Source organism: Bombina bombina, chromosome 1 (genome assembly GCF_027579735.1).
Source record: "Bombina bombina isolate aBomBom1 chromosome 1, aBomBom1.pri, whole genome shotgun sequence".
Lineage (NCBI taxonomy): Eukaryota > Metazoa > Chordata > Amphibia > Anura > Bombinatoridae > Bombina > Bombina bombina.
In genome coordinates, this window is record NC_069499.1 from 570,328,005 (window position 1) to 570,351,078 (window position 23,074).

Genomic DNA, 23,074 nt, shown 5'->3' on the forward strand with positions numbered 1-23,074 from the left:
TAGCAAGGGTGAAGATAACGCCATCCCATTTAGGGATGGAACCTCACAACTCTATTGTTAAATGGAGAAGAGGGGGAAAAGGAATCCAATCCTGTCCCATTCATTCATAATAATGTTCGCCATCTAACAGGAGCAGGGAAGGATAAGGTACCACCCTGTACTCAAACTCTATCCAATTTAGGAATTAAAGGAATTTGGCCTTTGGGACCTCTGAATTCACCAAAAACTTCCTTTAGAAGAAAGCACAAATTCCTAAACTAAAGTCTGGTTCCTCCGCAGCCGGAGGTTTAGAGGCAGCAGACTCCAACCCAGAAAGTTCATACTCTGAAGTCTCAGAAAGAACTTCATCCTCGGATAACCCTCAATTAAATCCAATAAATTATATGAATTATCTAGGAAGGAGTGCAATATGTAACCTTTCGCTTGCGCTTAGCAGGGCGAGGTAAAGCATTAAAGGCCACAGACACCGCCCATCTGAACTGCGCAGAAACGTGTGGTGAAAAAAAGGCCCCCTCCAGATGGAGAATCAGCAATGCTATGGGAAAACTGCATGTGTAAAGACACTGTATAAGAATATAGGGTATGCACCTCACTGGACGACAACTCCTCAGAGGTGGACGGCTCCGTGCTATCAAACATGTTTGGTATTATCACATTATCAAGGCATATGGAACATAATTGAGAGGGTGGAACTAAAACCTCCTCACGATATAAAACAGGAATATAGGAAGTGCCTTCAAAAGTAACAGAATCCTCCATCGCTAGTTCAATAACCGGAGAACTAGAGAAATAAAACATCTTATTTTATGGCACCCTTCCATGACCCAGACAGTACAGAGATTTGTGACTCCTCTCTGATAGAGACCCGGTCAGGAAAAATGGAATGAATCACATTGTGCACAATGCAGGACCGTCCCTGCTATAAGAAAGCATGCCAAGCTTGTAAGCTGCATGGCTCTCAAAGTGAAAGTGAAACCTGTATATTCCATAACAGCCTATGAGCCCATAACATCTCACACATAAAAGCTGCATAAAGTCAAATAAACATATAAGATTATTCCCCCCTGTTCAATAACCCCCCTAAGGAGATATTAACCCTTGGTTCTATACAGATAAAAGTCTTCTTGCGTTATCATACATGTATAAAATATGAAACGATCTTACCAGAATCAAGACCATGGAACAGGAACACGGCCCTTCAAGTGTGACAGATAGTAGCATCACTTCTGATATGGACTTTAGTGAAGAAAGCAGGCAGCTAAACTCGTCAACACTGATTGCCTATGGAGCTGTTAATATGAGTTGGGATGGTTTCGCAGAAAGACTCTCCCTGCATCTCCGGACTCTAACTTTCATCCATGCTCTCACTGAGAGGCTGACAGGACTACTTAAAACTCCAGTCCCATCTTGAAGAGTACTACCCTCCATAAGAGACTACTCTGAAATCTTCTAACACTTCTCTGTCAACCTCCTGTGATGAAAGGCAAAGAATGACTGGGGTTATGAGGAAGTGGGGGAGGTATTTAAGCCAGGTTCAGTATTTCCCATAAGTAAGAAATGCAGCTGTGGACTCTTCCCATATTAAGATGGAAATGAACCACGGAATTAAACAGTGAAGGAAACGAATGAAGAATGAATAAATATGTGATCAAATTGATTCATTTGTTAGTTTTGTTCTTTTGTAAGGTGCCATACAAAGGAGCAGGAAAGGGGGAACTGATATTGTTTGGCTAATCAGCTCCTTCGTTTGCAGTGATGTACAGGAGGTCTGACCATTCATGTGTCCATCAACCCGTGTCCAATTTTGCCATAGTATTACTAATGATTGATGTTAGAGTCAGCCAGTCAGGTATTATATGCTGATTTTAGCCACACAGGCTTGTCTAATCAAGCCTTAACCTATTATAGGGAGTTGGTCGACCAAGGGAAGTGTAGACATTTTCAATCACTTTGACTAGAACTATTGGAAAGTCAATTAACTTACTTTACCTATGCAACGATAGAGGGCTGAGGCTACAGAGAAAGCTGTAGCAAGCTTAATAAAAATGTGACATCTGATGACATAAATGATATATATTTTTTTGTTAAAAGTAGCTGTACATTTTGATTCCCACTGGAAATAATGGGAGCAAAGTTATTTACCGAATTATATAACTAAAAGAATGCCAGCATGAACAAACTTGCCAAAATTCTGAAATCTTTTTTCAGACCAAACTTTATGAAACTTTCATAATTTAGATAGAGCATGCAATTTTAAGCAACTTTCCAATTTACTCCTATTATAAATGTTTCTTCGTTCTCTTGGTATCTTTATTTGAAAAAGCAAGAATTTAAGCATAGGAGCTGGCCCATTTTTGGTTCAGCACCTGGGTAGCACTTTCTGATTGGTGTCTAAATGTAGCCACCAATCAGCAAGCGCTACCAAGGTGCTAAACTAAAAATGGGTCGGCTCGTAAGCTTATATTCAAATTAAAATACCAAGAGAACAAAGAAAAATGTATAATAGGAGTAAATTAAAATTGCAGGCTCTATCGGAATCATGAAAGTATAATTTTGACTAGACTATTCCTTTAATCCTCTTCAGAAAGGAAAAACAAGACCAACAAGGCAACAAAGAGATAACCTGATTAACAAGGCAACACAGTGTAGACCTGGCAATAAAATGTAAGGAAAAGTTCATGTTAATTAAAAAGTATCCATTGCCAAATGGACAATCTCATCGTCCCATAAAATTAGCCTACACATAAAACAAAACTCTGGCTTCATACAAACTGCCTGTAAGCACAAACAAACGCATTACATACATCTGTCAAATGAATAAAACCATCTGTAAAGAATAAAATAATGTCTACACACCAGAAAACCAAAGAGCTTAAGAAAATCAAGGAACAAATTGCTTTCACAAAATAAAACAGGAAAAAGCTTTAATTAGGGCAGAAGCCAGCGTCATCAAGATGTGAAGGCCAAAAATCGTCAAGCAATTACAAGGTGCCAGTGAGCAGTGCATATGTAAAACATACATTAATTACATCTGATCTCAAATACTTTAGATTCAACTTACCCAAAAGATAAAGGTACTGAATGCATCTTCCAGACTCATACTGATAACATTACTGGAAAAAAACAGTTCAAAGGCAAAAGAAGAAACATAATGGCGTGTATGCATAAACAAACACAAGAAGGCAACACCAACTGCCTATCACAATGAAGCTCTGACCTATGAAGCTAACCCCAATGCTTATATGAACAAAACAAGTGTTTTATTATTATGTGAACTACATTTGACAATATGGTAACGGTAGACATGCAATTACCCAGAATTCACTGATGTCAATACATTTAGCCAATTTTATATCCATTTAGAGGAGAGTGCCTTCCATGCGTCCCCCAATGCCACTACTTAATCCACTGACAAAACAAAAGAGAGGAGGTAGTTTTAGATGAATGCATGTGGGTCTTTTTGGTTGCTTGGTACTGTCCATTAGCCTCGAAAACAAAAGTATCTCTTTAATAAATAGTTTCAATGGGTGAGCTAAGAAAGTGAATATTCAGTTAATTAAGTCCAGAATCGGTTTTAATATAAAAGCAATACTAGAGATCTGGGATCTACAGTTGTATCAGCTTAAAGGGACGGATTACTCAATCAATATAATATAAACATATTAAAAAAAAATTGCATAAAAATGGTTAACTAAAAGCTGTTTAAAAGTGAAACTACCAGGAAGTGCATGATTATGTACCACTGATTACAACAGGCTGACAGGGACAACTGCCACAGAAAACAAATTAACATCCATTAAAACAAAACAAAAAAAAACTAATACATTAATTTTTGTATCCATTTAAAGGGACACTTAAGTCAAAATTAAACTTTCATGATTCAGATAGAGCATGCAGTTTTAAAGGATCACTCAATGCAGTAGAATTGCATAATTAACAAGTGCATAATAAAAAGAAAATGATTTAACACCTACTGTGAATTTCAAATAAGCAGTAGATTTTTTTTTCAGACAAATTAATTTTTTCTCCTATTTTCCGGCCTCTTATACATGTGACAGACATCAGCCAATCACAGACTAGTATATGTATACTCTGTGAGCTTGTGCACATGCTCAGTAGGATCTTGTTCCCCAGAAAGTATGAATATAAAAAGATTGTGCAAAATTTGATAATGGAAGTAAATTGGAAAGTGTCTTAAAATTGCATGCTCTGTCTGAATCATAAAAAAATATTTTGAATTGAGTGTCCCTTTAAGAGACTTTCCAGTTTACTACTATTATCACATTTTGCACAGTCTTTTTAAATACACACTTTCTGAGGCACCAGTCACTACTGAGCATGTGCACAAGTTCACATCTTATACTAATCTGTAATTGGCTGATGTCTGTCACATAATAGCGGGTGCCGGGAAATGGGGGGAAAAATACATTTATCAGAAAAAACTCTGCAGCTTTTTTGAAATTCATAGTAAGTGCTATTGCATTGTATTTTTATTATGTACTTGTTAATGATGCAATCCTACTGTATTTAATAGACCTATGAGCTTGAAAGCTTGTTGGCTTTTTGGGATCAAGATAGATTAGATTTTGAAAACAGAACCTGTGCAGTTATTTTAAGTAAAACCTCTATACATGGAAAATAAAATACAGTTGAAGATTGCGTATTGAAGCTATCTTTATAGTTGATTTTTTTTTATATGTACAATACTGGAACTCTGATCTTCTAGAAAAAAAATATTTAGAATAATACAGTGCACCCTTTAGCAATACATTACAAAAAATGGTATGTCACTGACTAGCAACACATCTCTCTCAGCATAATACGGGAAGAGATTAAAGGATTCTCAGGTATAAAGTATCTGATACTGCTATTATATTTCACATTGCCTGTTGCAAGGATGGTTACACCTTCATACTCAGATTTGTCTTACATACGTGAAAAAGCTGTAGCACTGTATAAGCCACATTAAACATTACATCTCTTTGCAATATGTGTTTTTTTATTTAAAAACAAACAAACAAAAAAAACTGTTCTATTCAGTGGAGATGTTTTCAAAGTCTGATTGAATTCTCATGCATTAAATAATTTATATATATAAATAAATACATTGAAGAGATGTGCACTCTCACTTTGTCCAACAGCTGCCAGGGTGCTAGCAAAATAAATTCAAAATAAACACAAGCTGGCACTCTCTGGTCTTTTTTCAAGTTCTTTTACTGTGAAACGTGTGACGTTTCGGGGACTAAGACTAAGGTCTGAGGAAGGGGATACTTAGTCCCCGAAACATCACACTTTTCACAGTAAAAGAACTTGAAAAAAGATCAGAGAGGTGTGTTTATATATATATATATATATATATATTACCTTTCCAACGGTGGGTCTTGGGGGTCTGTAGCTGCTTAGATGCCTGAGATACAGGCTTCTAAGCAGCATGCCCCTGCTCCTATATTTAACATTGTTAATGTTAAATAAAGTTGCGCTGTGGCGTCATCACGTTTATTGCGCGTGACGTCACCACGCAAAACGGAAAGCCCCGGTGATGCCTTTCATTATGAAGCACCAATCGCCAGGGTAGGAGCGGGTGGGAGCCTCCAGATCTTCCTCAAGTTGGGAGAGTGCTAGTGACGGCTCTGAGCCGTCATTAGCACCAGAGTGGGAAACTCTGATGGCTCAGAGCCGTCATTAGCACTCAAGGGGTTAAACAAGTTTCCAATTTACTTTTATCATCAAATTTGCTTTGCTCTCTTGGTATTATTTGTTAAAAGCAAAACTTAGGAAGGCTCATATGCTTATTTCTAAACCCTTGAAGGCCGCCTTTTATCTCAGTGCATTTTGACAATTTTTCACAGCTAGAAGGCGTTAGTTCATGTGTGCCATATAGATAACATTGTGCTCAAAATAAGGGGCAGTCTGCAAAAGGGTTAGATACAAGGTAATCACAGAGGTAAAAAGTATATTTATATAACCATGTTGGTTATGCAAAACTGGGGAATGGGTAATAAAGGGATTATCTATCTTTTTAAACAATAAAAATTCTGGAGTAGACTGTTCCTTTAATAGAATAAGCAAACAGTAGAAGGCATCATGATCCACTCTAGAAACCAAGGGCTTAATGATGTGATTAATCCTACTGTATGAACAGGTAGAATAATTATGTGTCTTCATCATTCTGAGCAACAATTGTGGCGCCTTACCTCTGTCTCCAAGAACCTGCGCAAAGCCCTCTTCTTCCTGATGCTTTTGCGTCGAATATAAACGGCAAAGGTCAGAGCCGTGATGACTATGATGAAGAGACCTCCAATAATGCATGCCGCGATCAGGGGGGTTCTACCAACAGCACGGCAAAAGGATAAAAACACAGTTAAAAAAACGTTCAGCAAAATTACAGTGGTCAAATATTGTTAGACCAAGATGGTAAGGAGAAATAAATAGTATAGTAGAGTAAGCTGGTTGGATTATGGTGTTTTCTCAGTAAATACCAGTATTTTCATTTTTTTAGCATTTTAATTCTGTTGCCTTAAATGAATTATTTAATGAGAAAATAATATATTGCGTTATGGAAAAGATGAGTCTGCTCTCTAGATCCCACTATATCAATGTGCGGCTGAGGGATAATGCACAAAATCAAGCCTATCCCAAGTGAGAATCTGGAGTCAGCTGACTCATTGCAAGAATTTTAATGATTTATTTAGAGACCATCACTCATTGGAAATTTCACTCAACTTTTTGAAGTAGAACAATAAAAAAAGAGGATTTTACATCTTTTCTTTAATCAGTTTATCACCTGATCTTCTTCTGAACTTACATTATCAAAGTTTACTATTCTATTAACCCTTTTGGCTGACAAATAATGCCAATGTATTACTTTGCAGTGTTTTGTAGTGCTTTGGCAGCCAGTGGTTTAATTATCAAATGTCCTATATAGTACAACCCTTTAGAAATCAGGTATATAAACAGAACTCTTACAAAAATAATAATAATAATAATAATATCGTGGTCTGGAACCTAATGTAAACTGAACTGCCTTTTTTAGCACTATAGGGATAGTAATATTTATTATGTTAAGATCATGTGATTGAAAAAAATTGATGAAAACAGGTATTATTGTTATTTTCTTTTTTATTGTACCAGCTACACTATATTGTACACTTAGGGACAGATTACAAGTGGAGTTCTAAATATTGATTGCATGCAAGCAATATTAGCGCTCCACTTTGAAATACCAGTGCACGATAATGTGCGCTGGTATTACAAGTTAATCGCAATGCAAACGCGAGCTCGCATGAGCATTGCTAGGAAGCATTGCACACACGAGAGCACGCTTCTATAGGCTCCTATGGGAGCCTCGTTCTGATGCTATCCTAGACGGCATTAGAACCTCGCGCAGCGAAGGAGGTATGTAGCGCAGCATTTGTAAATATATATGTATATGAATATATACATAAACTGTATATTTATGTGTTAATATGTGTATATACACATATTAACACATAAATATTTATGTATATAATCATATACAGGGAGTGCAGAATTATTAGGCAAATGAGTATTTTGACCACATCATCCTCTTTATGCATGTTGTCTTACTCCAAGCTGTATAGGCTCGAAAGCCTACTACCAATTAAGCATATTAGGTGATGTGCATCTCTGTAATGAGAAGGGGTGTGGTCTAATGACATCAACACCCTATATCAGGTGTGCATAATTATTAGGCAACTTCCTTTCCTTTGGCAAAATGGGTCAAAAGAAGGACTTGACAGGCTCAGAATAGTCAAAAATAGTGAGATATCTTGCAGAGGGATGCAGCACTCTTAAAATTGCAAAGCTTCTGAAGCGTGATCATCGAACAATCAAGCGTTTCATTCAAAATAGTCAACAGGGTCGCAAGAAGCGTGTGGAAAAACCAAGGCGCAAAATAACTGCCCATGAACTGAGAAAAGTCAAGCGTGCAGCTGCCAAGATGCCACTTGCAACCAGTTTGGCCATATTTCAGAGCTGCAACATCACTGGAGTGCCCAAAAGCACAAGGTGTGCAATACTCAGAGACATGGCCAAGGTAAGAAAGGCTGAAAGACGACCACCACTGAACAAGACACACAAGCTGAAACGTCAAGACTGGGCCAAGAAATATCTCAAGACTGATTTTTCTAAGGTTTTATGGACTGATGAAATGAGAGTGAGTCTTGATGGGCCAGATGGATTTTTGGCCCGTGGCTGGATTGGTAAAGGGCAGAGAGCTCCAGTCCGACTCAGACGCCAGCAAGGTGGAGGTGGAGTACTGGTTTGGGCTGGTATCATCAAAGATGAGCTTGTGGGGCCTTTTCGGGTTGAGGATGGAGTCAAGCTCAACTCCCAGTCCTACTGCCAGTTTCTGGAAGACACCTTCTTCAAGCAGTGGTACAGGAAGAAGTCTGCATCCTTCAAGAAAAACATGATTTTCATGCAGGACAATGCTCCATCACACGCGTCCAAGTACTCCACAGCGTGGCTGGCAAGAATGAGTATAAAAGAAGAAAATCTAATGACATGGCCTCCTTGTTCACCTGATCTGAACCCCATTGAGAACCTGTGGTCCATCATCAAATGTGAGATTTACAAGGAGGGAAAACAGTACACCTCTCTGAACAGAGTCTGGGAGGCTGTGGTTGCTGCTGCACGCAATGTTGATGGTGAACAGATCAAAACACTGACAGAATCCATGGATGGCAGGCTTTTGAGTGTCCTTGCAAAGAAAGGTGGCTATATTGGTCACTGATTTGTTTTTGTTTTGTTTTTGAATGTCAGAAATGTATATTTGTGAATGTTGAGATGTTATATTGGTTTCACTGGTAAAAATAAATAATTGAAATGGGTATATATTTGTTTTTTGTTAAGTTGCCTAATAATTATGCACAGTAATAGTCACCTGCACACACAGATATCCCCCTAAAATAGCTATAACTAAAAACAAACTAAAAACTACTTCCAAAACTATTCAGCTTTGATATTAATGAGTTTTTTGGGTTCATTGAGAACATGGTTGTTGTTCAATAATAAAATTAATCCTCAAAAATACAACTTGCCTAATAATTCTGCACTCCCTGTACCTGTACATAAATATTTACATTGCGATCTATGGGAGCACACCGTTTCCATAGACCGCAATGTAAAGGCACTTTTCAGTGCCGTTTTATTTTTTTCTAACACCCCACATCCACCAACTTTAAAGCCCTAAAACTGCCTAGTGAAGATTTTTTTTAATAAAAAACTACAATGCCCTCTATTTTGAGAGCATTTGGGGCACTTTTAGAAAATGAACCAGAGACCGGATCTCTGGTTAAATTTTGGAGCGCTAATTACTACCGCGAGATTGCGGTAGCATTAACCAGCCATTTGTAATGTAATTGTTTGCGGGAGTGCAATAATTTTGTGCTACACTTGTAATCTAGCCCTAATACAGTACTACTGGCAACCTATCATATTATCATTGGTATACCATCACAGAACCATTAGTTTCCTTTAACAGTACGGTTAATACACTTAGGGCCAGATTACTTACTCCGCTAGAATTACATTTTTTGCGCATGTTGGGTAGCGTTCATATTACAAGTTGAAAATCAATAGTTTTTGCTGATACAAAGCCCTAAAGCGCTGTGTTCTCCTTGGGTTAGAAAACCCAAGTTTAGTTTCTGTTTCTGACAATCAGCAAAGCAAATTCATGGCCACAGTTCTGTGTGATTTTATGAACCTAAACGTTAAATAAATGTAATAGTGTTGTCTCTATGAGAGTGGCCTGCACTAATAGATGCTTCTGACAATGTTACTTACTTATGTGCTTTTTACTTTATTGCAAATGCAGTATACAGCTTAAGAGAGGACATGGCTTGCAGACGCCCCCGTCTCTTCAACTGAAGAATAAACAAACCTCTAGCGAGAAGCAGCAGAAGCAACCGACATCAGCAATTTCATCCCTGATAAAGCAGTGCGGTGAACACTGTGTGCCTCAGCACAGCTAATAGAGAGGTGCCGTGTTCTGTGCATAGAGATAGGCAGTCAATTATCTCTTTAATGAAGCGATGCTCTGATTACAAAGCCAGCTACAGTCTTCTTCCCCTGTGCATTGGTTCAGCAATATAAAGAGTGCTTGGTTTTTGAGATATTCAAAGCCTTAAAAACTCAATGATGCTGTCTTATCTCATTTAGTTTGTATAAGACACTAATTCGTTTGGGATACAATAAAACAAGGTGGAGAATCAGTGTCCTGATAAGCCTAATACGCTTCCATCATGGGAGCTTTCCTTCTGATTTATAAAAGAACACATTCAGAACTCACAACACAGTTTTCCTCTGCAGTCCAACCAATACAGAATGCAAGACACTTAAGTTGGCCACGCAACTAATTTTTTTTTTTATAACTTAAAATTATTTAATACTGGCGAAACTGCAAGAGTTATTTTGCTAAAATGTGTATAATAACAATTACAATAAAAGTAACTATTAGTATTATTATCCAATAAATAATCACATGCTTAGAATTACAAAACTTTAGAAGTGAATGCAAAATCTAAAATGATTCTGCTTAATTTGAGACCAGCGCATCTACAAATTTGATTGGTTTTTGAGAGGATAATCTGGCCAAGTTTAATTCTTGAGCATAAGATTTTGCTGAATTATCATAAACGAGTCTGTATCTTTACCATAGCCTCTAGAATGGGCAGCAACACCAATTAATGTTTTAGATAGGTTTCTGCCATGGAACATTCATATTATACTTTGCACAACCCTTTCTCTGCTTTTGCTGATGGCTAAAGTACAGAGTAACCCCCTCCCATCTGGATCTACAATACTTGCTGGCCTCTTAAATATAGGCAATAAAATGGCAGCATTACTTACAGCAGAAGCCAACTCATCCACCAATGCTACCGTATCAACATTCTACTCAAAATTGGCATGTTTAGTGTCTCCTTCTAGCCCTTCACATTGATATACAACTGCTGACATATAACCAAATAGTATAAAAACATAAATATCTGCAATACCTACATCTTTCATTTCCTGCTGTCACAGTATTGACAGTGCCTATATGCTGCACCCTTTCAGTATGTCAGAATAGGAGAAAATGTGTGGCCTGTTTTTTTTTTTTACAACTAAGTGCCCCTCTATTGCTAAATATTCATGTGAATGCTAGCTGCGGCTACTAAAGAAGCATTTGTTAAGCAGCATCTGCAAGAGACTAGCACTAGCAGACCTGCTGGCTATTACCTGCTAGTCACTTGCTGGGATTGAGTACTAAACTTTGCTTTAACATCTCTTTTCTCTTAACATCTTTTCTCTCTCTCTCTCTTTTTTTGTTGTGTGATCTGCTATCAGTATTTCTCCCCTTCACTTTATGGTCTGATATATCAGAAGGTAACCCATAGAGTTACATAGAGCAAGCAAGTGGTCTTCCCTTGGAGAGACTGTTGGAAATTAATGTGTATTGATTAATAGAATCACCACAGTTTAACCTCCCCATAAATCATACACTTTCAATGGGGTCCCCATTGATAGTGTATGATTTTTGCTTGCAAGATGATTATCAAGTTTATAGACTTCCCCTGAGGCATTCCACGTGGCCAGCACACTTGGGAAGATATTAGACATTTGCGTTTCATTTCGCTCTGAATCGAAGTTCGGATGAATTTGTCAAATTCGGAGCTTGGGATTGATTCAAGTTTCCGAATCACCGTAGCAACGAAACTAACGAATAACTCCAAATTAGTTTGGATTTATTTGTTTCATTCGGATGGCCATGGACTAATCACAATTACACTAGTGTTGTACAGTATATTAGGTTAAATCACTCTGCTATGGGTTACACCTAATATTAAAGTACATAATACTAGTCTAATACACAGCACATCCCACCTATCACATACCGAACTTCTGAATTTACGAATCAAATCCGAATTTATTTGAATCTGAATGAATCCAAAACAAATGCATTCAAATGTATCCGAATTCGAGTCAATACGAAAACAAAATTCGAAAACATCTGAATCTATCCGAAACGAACTAAAACAAAAAAAAAATTCCGCCACGCACAAGTCTAGAAGATATCAAGAGGAAGTAGCAGAGTCCTCTTTTTCCTCAAATTTGCTGAATGTCTTGTTTGCTGTAGTTATAGTACATTATTCTAAAACAAATCTGTTTGCTTTTAATAAATCCACTGACTTAAATAATGCCAGTTGCTATTCTCAGTATAGCATTACTGAAACTGTACTGTCCTGGAGCCCCAGATTGGATTTTTTACATTTATTTAGTCACCCACCCAAGCATACAATGCTGGTATAGCTTGACTTTAAAAAGAAAAGTGACCCATATGGTAAATCACATAAAAGTGATGCAGCATACTGTATCTCAGGGGTGTCCAAACTTTGCTCTCCAGAGGTTTTGGAACTACATTTCCGATGATGCTCAGCCAGCATTTTATCTAGCTGAGCATCATGGGAAATGTAGTTCCAAAACCTCTGGAGAGCAAAGTTTGGACACCCCTGCTGTATCTGTAAAAAAGCTGAGGAGAAAAAAAATCACACAAACATCTCTATGTAAAACATGTATTCTGCTCAACAGAGTAATTGCCCTGTGAGCAGTTATCCTTCAGCTTCATCTGCATGGTAAAAAAAAAGAAACAGCCAAACAGCATCATCTGTGCTGGGTACACATTATGCTTTCCTGATATATTTTGGGATTTCATCATAATCTTTTAAACTTTCTTAAAATGAGGAGGTAAATAAACTGACCATGCCTGCATTTGTGAGATGCATGTCTTCTTGTAAATCCCAGGATTAGCATCCTGATTGGATGCTTTAAGTTCCTTTACAATAGGATGTGGCTACTGATTACAATTGTAAGTAAAATATCTTTGATTTGTACATAGAAATGTTCATGTGATATTTTCTAGTCAGCTTTTTTTTTTTACAGATATGATTTAATTTGACTGGCATTCACAGCTGTTTGTATTCAATTTCTTACTATTATAATGTCTGCTAATTATGTTTTTACCTTACATGTCATAAAGAACTGTAATCTCTATAAGTTTTCATAGAAGTGTCTTCTCATTGTGACTTGTAATTAAGAAACATTCTAAGTGTGGACAGATTTTCTTTATGTATGATCGTGCTTATAATTTGCCGTCTACATTTTTCTTGTCATGGCTGACATGTGGGTAGTGTTATGATTATGCTATTCACTGGCTGACTGTATTCTTGACCCTGCAAATGTATTTTATGATGAGTTTAACTGAGTCTAATGGCTGTATCCAAAGGACCAATGTCTCAGTTGTAGACACTTATGGTGGCCCTTTATGGCAGATTCAGTTCTGAGTTTAATATCCTTTTAACAATGGTTGTAAGGTAAATTAATATTTATATAATTAGAATGAAAGTATGACAAAATAATTTGCAACAAATCATACTCGCAGAATGATTTACAAATACTTGTACAAGAGCTCAGAGCAGGCACATTCTGAATATTTTGATTCATAAAAAATAAAAAAAAAGAGTGACAAATTGCTTCAACATAAAACATTCTTGCTTTGCAACCTACACTTTTCATATAATGCCTCAAGACATATCAGAGTTGGAGAGATTCGTGCTTCTAACATTTGTTGCCGGTTGCAAACAAGTCAACTGGGATGTAGAATCCAACCTTAACAATCTGATCCATCTAGGTAACTCACAGCTGACATAAGAACATTTACTCTCTCTCAAACAGGTGAACATGGCTACATTTTTTTGCAGATGTTTTGGGTACAATTTAAGCCAATATTTTTGTCATGGCTTAAAGGAACATGAAACCCAAAGTGTTTTTTCCTGAATCAGATAGAGCATAGAGTTTTAAACAACTTTTAAATTTACTTCTATAATAAATTTTGCTTGATTATTTTAGTATGTTTTGTTGAAGGAGCAGCAATGCACTGCTGGGAGCTAGCTGAACACATCAATAAGCCAATGTCAAGAGGCATTTCTGTGCAGCCATATATTTAACCTTTTCTTTGAGTGAAGAACAATACTATTTTCAGCTTTAGCACACTTGACTTAAATCACCTTTTGGTTAGAGTGACAGAGAACTAGAACAGGCTTTTGTAGCACACCCCTTAGAGGTCTATGGGGAAAGGGAGTTGGCAGGTCCTCACTATCTGACTTCCAAATGTTAGTGTACCTGTGGCATTTGCTTGAGACTTTCAACTTGTAATATGAGTGCAAGAGTAGAAGCACTATTGATATAACTTGAGCATTGTTAGCGCTTAAAGGGACAGTAAACACCAGAATTTTTGTTGTTTAAAAATGTAGATAATCCCTTTATTACCCATTCCCCAATTTTGCATAACCAACACAGTTATAATAATATACTTTTTACCTCTGTGAATACCTTGTTCTTTTGACAGACTTGCATTTTTAGCCAATCAGCGCTGACTCCTAGGAGCTTCACGTGCCTGCGCTCAATGTTATCTATATGAAACACATGAACTAACGCCCTCTAGTGGTGAAAAACTGTCAAAATGCTTTCAGATTAGAGGCAGTCTTCTAGGTCTAAGAAATTAGCACATGAACCTCCTAGATTTAGCTTTCAACTAAGAATACCAAGAGAACAAAGCAAAATTAGTAATAAAAGTAAATTGGAAAGTTGTTTAAAATTGCATGCCCTATTTAAATCGTGAAAGATTTTTTTTTACTTTACTGTCCCTTTAATAGTGCTGTTGTTTTTGCGATCTCCTTGAAATCTAGCCCTAAATAGTGCTAAAACAGAGGCAGTCCTTCGAAACTCCTTCTGTGTATTTTGCACTGCAAACAAAAAACACAAGCGAGGTCTCAAAGACAATTTTGATGCAAAAAATCTTCCTATACTGAAATATTGAAATGAAGAAGAAAAAAAAGTTATTATTTTAAACATTTGACTGGCTTGATGAGCAGACCCTCCTGGGGGGCTTCAAGTGCAAAGGTGAACAGTTCATAGCCAGTAAAGTACAAATACGCAAAACAGAAGTGAACAGGACTGTTAATTTGGATAACGTTTTGCATCTTAGCAACGATCTCATCAAAGAGAAGTCGTTTATTATGATGGGGTGATTTGCAATGCCTGGAAGCTTCAGCCACTGTCGAAATCCCTCTTAATGCAGTAATTTGTGATAATTGCCAAAGCGCAAATTTAGAACAACAATTTGTTGAAAAGGCACAAAATCCATTTATCTCCCTTGAACAGGTGGCAAATGTGTGGAGAAATTAGTCACAAATTAGCAGGTATTAACCCTTGAGGTACTGTAGATCATAATGCCAGTTCCTGATTCTAGGGTTTATGGTTGTGACTTCAATAAAAGAAGAAATTACTAGTTCACAAAACATTTCAGTCTGCATGCAAATCTGGGTCAGAAAGAACAGGGAATGTTAAAAACATTCCACTACAGCTCAGCATTTGGTCTCATATGAGAGCCTTATCATCAAAATGGCAAAACAGGTAAAAAAAAAAGTAAAGTCAAGTTTCCATCTGGAACTGTGGAGATGGTTTAAAAATACTATCTGAAAATGATTAAAAATATTATTTTCCTGCTATATTTGTAAATATAAATTAAACCACAATTTGTAAAGCTTTTTATGGAAGCCTATGTCATTGCTGGGTGCTGCTATCTTCAGTTTGGGTTAAAACACTTATTAAATAAAAAAAAATGTGTCACATCAACCCTCTCTCCTTGGGTTACAAAGTCATGTCTCCAGTACATGCTTCTTCTGAAAGATGCTTTGGCCTGGATTATGGTGGTCTTTAAAATAACAATAAAAGTTAATAGTTGTTATAGTGCCCAATATCACAAAATTCCATTGGAATGATACCAACATGTAACATGATGATTCTTAGTGCAATGCTTTCGTAGCTCCTGGATTGCTCTTCAGAATTACAAAGCTATGCTGCAAAGCCGTCACCACAAAGTACACACAATGTCTCTAAGACACTTGTTCATTCTCAGAACCACTTATTTGTAGCTCCTTGTTTGTGGCCTTACTGTAGTTACTGCTGAACATAATTGCTACTGTGTTCTTCTGCCCATGACTTCTCATTTTAGTCAATTTTGGCTATCACTATTTTTGTACCCTACAGACTATTACTTCGTTGTGCTTTTTCTGACCACTGCTACTCTGTGAACTTGCTGGCCATTACCATCTCCTGTATTTATTGGCTATTATCCTCACCTGCTCTACCCTTCTGGTCATTGTCATTTTCATGATAATCGATACCTGGCAAATCTATGTATTGGGCTTGACCTCTTCTAGACACTGATCTTTTTCCATGTTTTAAGTTTCGCTCTTGTTCTGTCTCCAAATTCTGCTGTTATTCAGAATGTCTTTAGTACTCATAGGGAAGTATTTATGATACATGTTTATATTTTAAAGCCTCCAGATGTGAACAATAGTAAAACTGCCTGCTGAAAGTAATGGAAGAAATAATTAATAATTGTGAAAAATGTATATGAAGTCAGTGAGACCGGAGCAATGGTAATTTGGTAAATTCACATCAACCTATCTCCCTCTCCAACCCTAGTCAATGTTGACCATGGAACCAAAAATTCATTGTTAAAATTATAGTAAATAAATAATGTCTATACTATACAAATATTTATTTTATAAAGCATCCCATAAACATATAGAATCTCTTTTTTCAAAATAAAAACCAGAATAGGATAGATACGTTTTTATCAAGTGGATTGCCTTAAACAATATTGGACAATAACCTTCATGCAAAAGGAATCCCTTAAATCCCTTTCAGGTTGCTTTTATTAATAAATTTGCTTTGTTCTATTGGTATCCTTTGCTTAAAAGCATATCTAGGTAGGCTCAGGAGCAACAATGCACTACTGGGAGCTAGCAGGTGATTGGTGACCACACACACGTATGCCTCTTGTCACTGGCACATCAAATGTGTTCAGTTAGCTCCCAGTAGGAGGCATTGCTGCTCTGTAATTGACTTTAACTATGTGTTTAACACCTAGCTATATACAAGCAATAGTGCAATAATAAATGTTTTAACAAAGAACATTTACTTTTTGCCCTTTTATGTCCCTTTAAGAATCCTAACTGGGATAAATAAATATATCAGATATAGCGAAAAAAAAATCTCTTATGTAACCAGCATGAGATGCTAAGGGACTCAGCCTGTTGCTTGATGTTTACGCAGCCCTAAATGTATACAGCGCACTAATTAAATCTTTATGAAATAAGTGAAATCTATTAAATGAAATGTCTAATCTGATATGTGTACTTCAGAAAACCCAATTACAGCATCTTTTTACCACTAAGATTGTTAAGCAGCAACTCAGACCCCAGTTTACTGAAAAATTAGAAATTGCTTAGTTTTACATCCATTTTGTTATCCATTTAAATAAAGCGAACGAATAATATTGACAGTAGAGACCAGTGAAGAAACACTTTATGAAAAGCTAGATAGCATAGCAAGAATTTAGCATAAACTACTGACTGTTGGCACAGCACATACCCCACAGCATCTTGTGCACCCTACCTGCATATGCTTCAAGACTGTATGGAACACAGAGCAACATTTTAAACAACAAAGCACAAGAACAAAGTACTCCCAACAAAAAACTATCATCATCTAACAAATGAGCTTGACACTGTTTATTATCATGAAACAAAAAAATATGAATCTAACATACAGTGCAGAGGAATAGCTAGCCCTCAATGGGCCTTTGGGCAAAGCCCCCCTCCACATTACTATAATGCCCTATTGGCTGTTTACAGACAGCAGCCACATATGAACATAAAGAGCTGTGTGACTGTGAGTCTTCCTTCTACCTTGATTTGTCTGGGCCAGAGGATATCCACTTCCTGTATAAATATGGTGGCAGGTTTTCTGTACAACAACACTATGGCAGCCACCTGGGAAAACTCCACCAAAACGCAAATGAGCCAGATGGGCCCTGTGGAGGTGTGGGCCCTGTCTCAGTTGAGATCTCTGAGATTCCTGTAGTAACGATCCTGCTAACAAATGTAGGCTCTTCTGACTTTACATTAAAAGACAACTTTCATGATTCAGATACATCATACAGTTTTGATCATTTTCCCATTTCACTTCTATTATGAAATTTAATTTATCCTTTGTTGAAACACCTTTCTGTGAAAGCATACTGAAGAAGACTCAAGTGCATGCATGTGTCTTAAATGGATACTAAACCCAATTTTTTTTAAGCAGCTTTCTAATTTACTCCTATTATCAAATTTTCTTTGTTCTCTTGTTATCTTTATTTGAAAAAGAAGGCATCTAAGCTAAGGAGCCAGACAATTTTTGGTTCAAACATTGGACAGCACTTGCTTATTGGTGGGCACATTTAGCCAATTAGCAAGCACAACCCGGGTTGTGAACCAAAAAAGGTCCGGCTTCTAAACTTACATTCTTGCTTTTCAAAAAAAGATAGTAAGCGAATGAAGAAAATTGATAATAGGAGTAAATTAGAAAGGTGCTTAAAATTGCATGCTCTGTCTGAATTATGAAAGATAAAATCTGGGTTCAGTGTCCCTTAAAACACAAAAAAATGTATAATATTACTACAAACATTGTTGCAAACTCTGTTGCTATACAGTGCTCAAGCACATATCCATTCCTTAGCATTCCTCAATATGGAAAGAAGTTACATTTCAACAAAGGATACCAATAGAAAATTATGTTTCATTACAGAAGTAACTTGAATTTTTGTTTAATGTAGGTTGACCTATTAGGATACCAGGAGTTTTCCCAGTGAGCCCCAGCAGATAGGGCTGGCCAGCTACAATTTAAAATGGTGGCAGTGCTGGTGAGGTGATGGAACTGTATCACCTATCTTTTGAACTAAAGTCACAAAGTATTTCCTTGTACGTTTTATTTCCTAGACCATGTATCATTTACCCCTTTGAATGTTTTCTATTGTCTAGTCAAGTCATACTTTAAGAGTGCTGCACTGTACAATATCATTTTTGGCATTATTTATTACAATCTAATATATATATATATATTAATTCTAGAAAAAAGTATTGGGGAAGAAGTATCCCAGTCATCTTCTTGAGAAAAATGGGATTAGGCTTCAAAATTTAAATTCCCAGTCTGGCCCTGCTCCCATATGCCACAAAAATCACAATGAAAAAGACTATCATCCAGTGAGTTGCTCTCAGCATGAATTCTACTAATAGATGTGAGAATTTGGACTTCCAATGAGTGTGGTTGGCTCACAATACATTATAGATTTAAATCAACAGTGACTTCATGAGGAACTGTGGTCTCCTTAGTAAATCATTATTTTCTTACATCATTGTAACATGTTACTTCGTTAGCATTCAAGTTCAGAAGGTACCTTGCATTCAGAATATATCACTTTGTAAGTGCCTATTTTATTAGCTGGGGCTCACTTTCTGTGAGAGTTAGCCAAGGCTTGAGTTAACACTTTGACTATTTTAATAACAATAAGGTTGATACTGTATATGTCATTCTAACTGCTGTCACTTTTGCAGTTACAGAAACAAATGACTTATTACTGAAATACAAATACTGTACGTTCCAGCACATATAAAATACACAGAAACATAAGCAATAAATCTAGAATGCTACATTTTGCTGTAGTGTCATGCAGGAAGCAAATTAGTTATCGGCAAATACAATACAGTCACATTTAATTAGTATGTTGTGTTATCTCTAATAGTAGCACAGAGTAAACAAATACATAAAGAACAAATTGGTAAGTGCATTTGTAGTTAAATAAAACATTGGCCAAATATATAGCAAGTGCATTTACAGCACTGTAGGATGGTGCTAGGTTTTTCTCTATGGAATGACCATGAAATTATGATAGTATACACCACCCCCCTACGCTGCAGGAGTGGAATGAGATGTTACCTATCATGCTGAGGTGGAATGGATGTGACGGTCCATACACAGTCATGGGTGGAAGGGCCTTGACACCTGCATCAATCACAAAACACAACACAGGGATCACCAACATGCACAGACATGCAAAACCGTGCTCACTATCAGCACAGACATGAGGGGAACAAACAGCAGCAAATTCAGGCCTGCCAAAAAAAGTACCTATCCATCAGTCCAATGCAGTCCTGGATTCCAGGGCCAATACACCTGCAAAATAAACATGTTGGAAAAAAACACAGTGAAATTGAAATCAAAAGAAAGGAATTAGTACCCAAAAAAATGCCAACAAATGGCAGAGGTAATGAATCTGTGGAAGAGGTAAGTATAATGCAGATCAAACGGGATCAGAATTTGAATATCATAAAATAAATGGCAAAATATGGCAAATAAATGCAAACTCAAGATAAACAAAAAGAAAAAACATACGGCTAGATTTAGAGTTTTGTCGGTAAGGACCCACGTAGCTAACGCCGGCTTTTTTCTGGCCGCACCATAAAAATAACTCTGGTATTGAGAGTCCACATAAAGGCTGCGTTAGGCTCCAAAAAAGGAGCGTAGAGCATATTTAACGCAGCTTCAACTCTCGATACCAGAGTTGCTTACGGACGCGGCCAGCCTCAAAAACGTGCTCGTGCACGATTCCCCCATAGGAAACAATGGGGCTGTTTGAGCTGAAAAAAAACCTAACACCTGCAAAAAAGCCGCGTTCAGCTCCTACCGCAGCCCCATTGTTTCCTATGGGGAAACACTTCCTACGTCTGCACCTAACACTCTAACATGTACCCCGAGTCTAAACACCCCTAACCTTACACTTATTAACTCCTAATCTGCCGCCCCCGCTATCGCTGACCCCTGCATATTATTTTTAACCCCTAATCTGCCGCTCCGTAAACCACCGCTACTTACATTATCCTTATGTACCCCTAATCTGCTGCCCCTAACACCGCCGACCCCTATATTATATTTATTAACCCCTAATCTGCCCCCCACAACGTCGCCTCCACCTGCCTACACTTATTAACCCCTAATCTGCCGAGCGGACCGCACCGCTATCATAATAAAGTTATTAACCCCTAATCCGCCTCACTAACCCTATAATAAATAGTATTAACCCCTAATCTGCCCTCCCTAACATCGCCGACACCTAACTTCAATTATTAACCCCTAATCTGCCGACTGGAGCTCACCGCTATTCTAATAAATGTATTAACCCCTAAAGCTAAGTCTAACCCTAACACTAACACCCCCCTAACTTAAATATAATTTAAATCTAACGAAATTAATTAACTCTTATTAAATAAATTATTCCTATTTAAAGCTAAATACTTACCTGTAAAATAAATCCTAATATAGCTACAATATAAATTATAATTATATTATAGCTATTTTAGGATTAATATTTATTTTACAGGTAACTTTGTATTTATTTTAACCAGGTACAATAGCTATTAAATAGTTAAGAACTATTTAATAGCTAAAATAGTTAAAATAATTACAAAATTACCTGTAAAATAAATCCTAACCTAAGTTACAATTAAACCTAACACTATACTATACTATCATTAAATTAATTAAATGAAATACCTACAATTACCTACAATTAAACCTAACACTACACTATCAATACATTAATTAAATACAATACCTACAAATAACTACAATGAAATAAACTAACTAAAGTACAAAAAATAAAAAAGAACTAAGTTACAAAAAATAAAAAAATATTTACAAACATTAGAAAAATATTACAACAATTTTAAACTAATTACACCTACTCTAAGCCCCCTAATAAATAAAAAATGCCCTACCCTATTCTAAATTACTAAAGTTCAAAGCTCTTTTACCTTACCAGCCCTGAACAGGGCCCTTTGCGGGGCATGCCCCAAGAAGTTCAGCTCTTTTGCCTGTAAAAAAAAACATACAATACCCCCCCAACATTACAACCCACCACCCACATACCCCTAATCTAACCCAAACCCCCCTTAAATAAACCTAACACTAAGCCCCTGAAGATCATCCTACCTTGTCTTCACCTCACCGGGTATCACCGATCGGTCCTGGCTCCAAAATCTTCATCCAACCCAAGCGGGGGCTTGCGATCCATCATCCGGTGGCTGAAGAGGTCCAGAAGAGGCTCCAAAGTCTTCATCCTATCCGGGAAGAAGAGTAGATCCGGACCGGCAACCATCATCTTCCAAGCGGCATCTTCTATCTTCATCCGATGAGGACCGGCTCCATCCTGAAGACCTCCACCGCGGACCCATCTTCATCCGGCGACGTCCAACTGAAGAATGACGGTTCCTTTAAGGGATGTTATCCAAGATGGCGTCCCTCGAATTCCGATTGGCTATCAGCCAATCGGAATTAAGGTAGGAATATTCTGATTGGATGATGGAATCAGCCAATCAGAATCAAGTTCTGATTGGAACAGCCAATAGAATGCAAGCTCAATCTGATTGGCTGATTAGATCAGCCAATCGGATTGAACTTGATTCTGATTGGCTGATTCCAGCCAATCAGAATATTCCTACCTTAATTCCGATTGGCTGATAGAATCCTATCAGCCAATCGGAATTCGAGGGACGCCATCTTGGATGACGTCCCTTAAAGGAACCGTCATTCTTCAGTTGGACGTCGCCGGATGAAGATGGGTCCGCGGTGGAGGTCTTCGGGATGGAGCCGGTCCTCATCGGATGAAGACAGAAGATGCCGCTTGGAAGATGATGGTTGCCGGTCCGGATCTACTCTTCTTCCCGGATAGGATGAAGACTTTGGAGCCTCTTCTGGACCTCTTCAGCCACCGGATGATGGATCGCCAGCCCCCGCTTGGGTTGGATGAAGATTTTGGAGCCAGGACCGATCGGTGATACCCGGTGAGGTGAAGACAAGGTAGGATGATCTTCAGGGGCTTAGTGTTAGGTTTATTTAAGGGGGGTTTGGGTTAGATTAGGGGTATGTGGGTGGTGGGTTGTAATGTTGGGGGGGTATTGTATGTTTTTTTACAGGCAAAAGAGCTGAACTTCTTGGGGCATGCCCCGCAAAGGGCCCTGTTCAGGGCTGGTAAGGTAAAAGAGCTTTGAACTTTAGTAATTTAGAATAGGGTAGGGCATTTTTTATTTTGGGGGGCTTTGTTATTTTATTAGGGGGCTTAGAGTAG

General features: G+C 37.5%; 1 protein-coding gene across 3 annotated transcripts in view; it reads right to left on the bottom strand.

Annotated features, from left to right (window-relative positions):
• ERBB4 (erb-b2 receptor tyrosine kinase 4) overlaps positions 1 to 23,074 on the bottom strand; it is a 1,322,334-nt gene that overhangs the window by 233,353 nt on the left and 1,065,907 nt on the right. For 2 of the 3 annotated variants that reach the window (XM_053698789.1, XM_053698786.1), the window contains exons 16-17: positions 19,888 to 19,953; positions 6,195 to 6,327 (exon numbers count right to left, since the gene is read on the bottom strand). In XM_053698789.1, the coding sequence (XP_053554764.1) occupies positions 6,195 to 6,327; positions 19,888 to 19,953 (199 nt within the window). Of the gene's footprint in view, positions 1 to 6,194; positions 6,328 to 19,887; positions 19,954 to 20,079; positions 20,125 to 23,074 lie in introns of all 3 variants that reach the window. The other variant, XM_053698787.1, reaches the window with a different exon arrangement.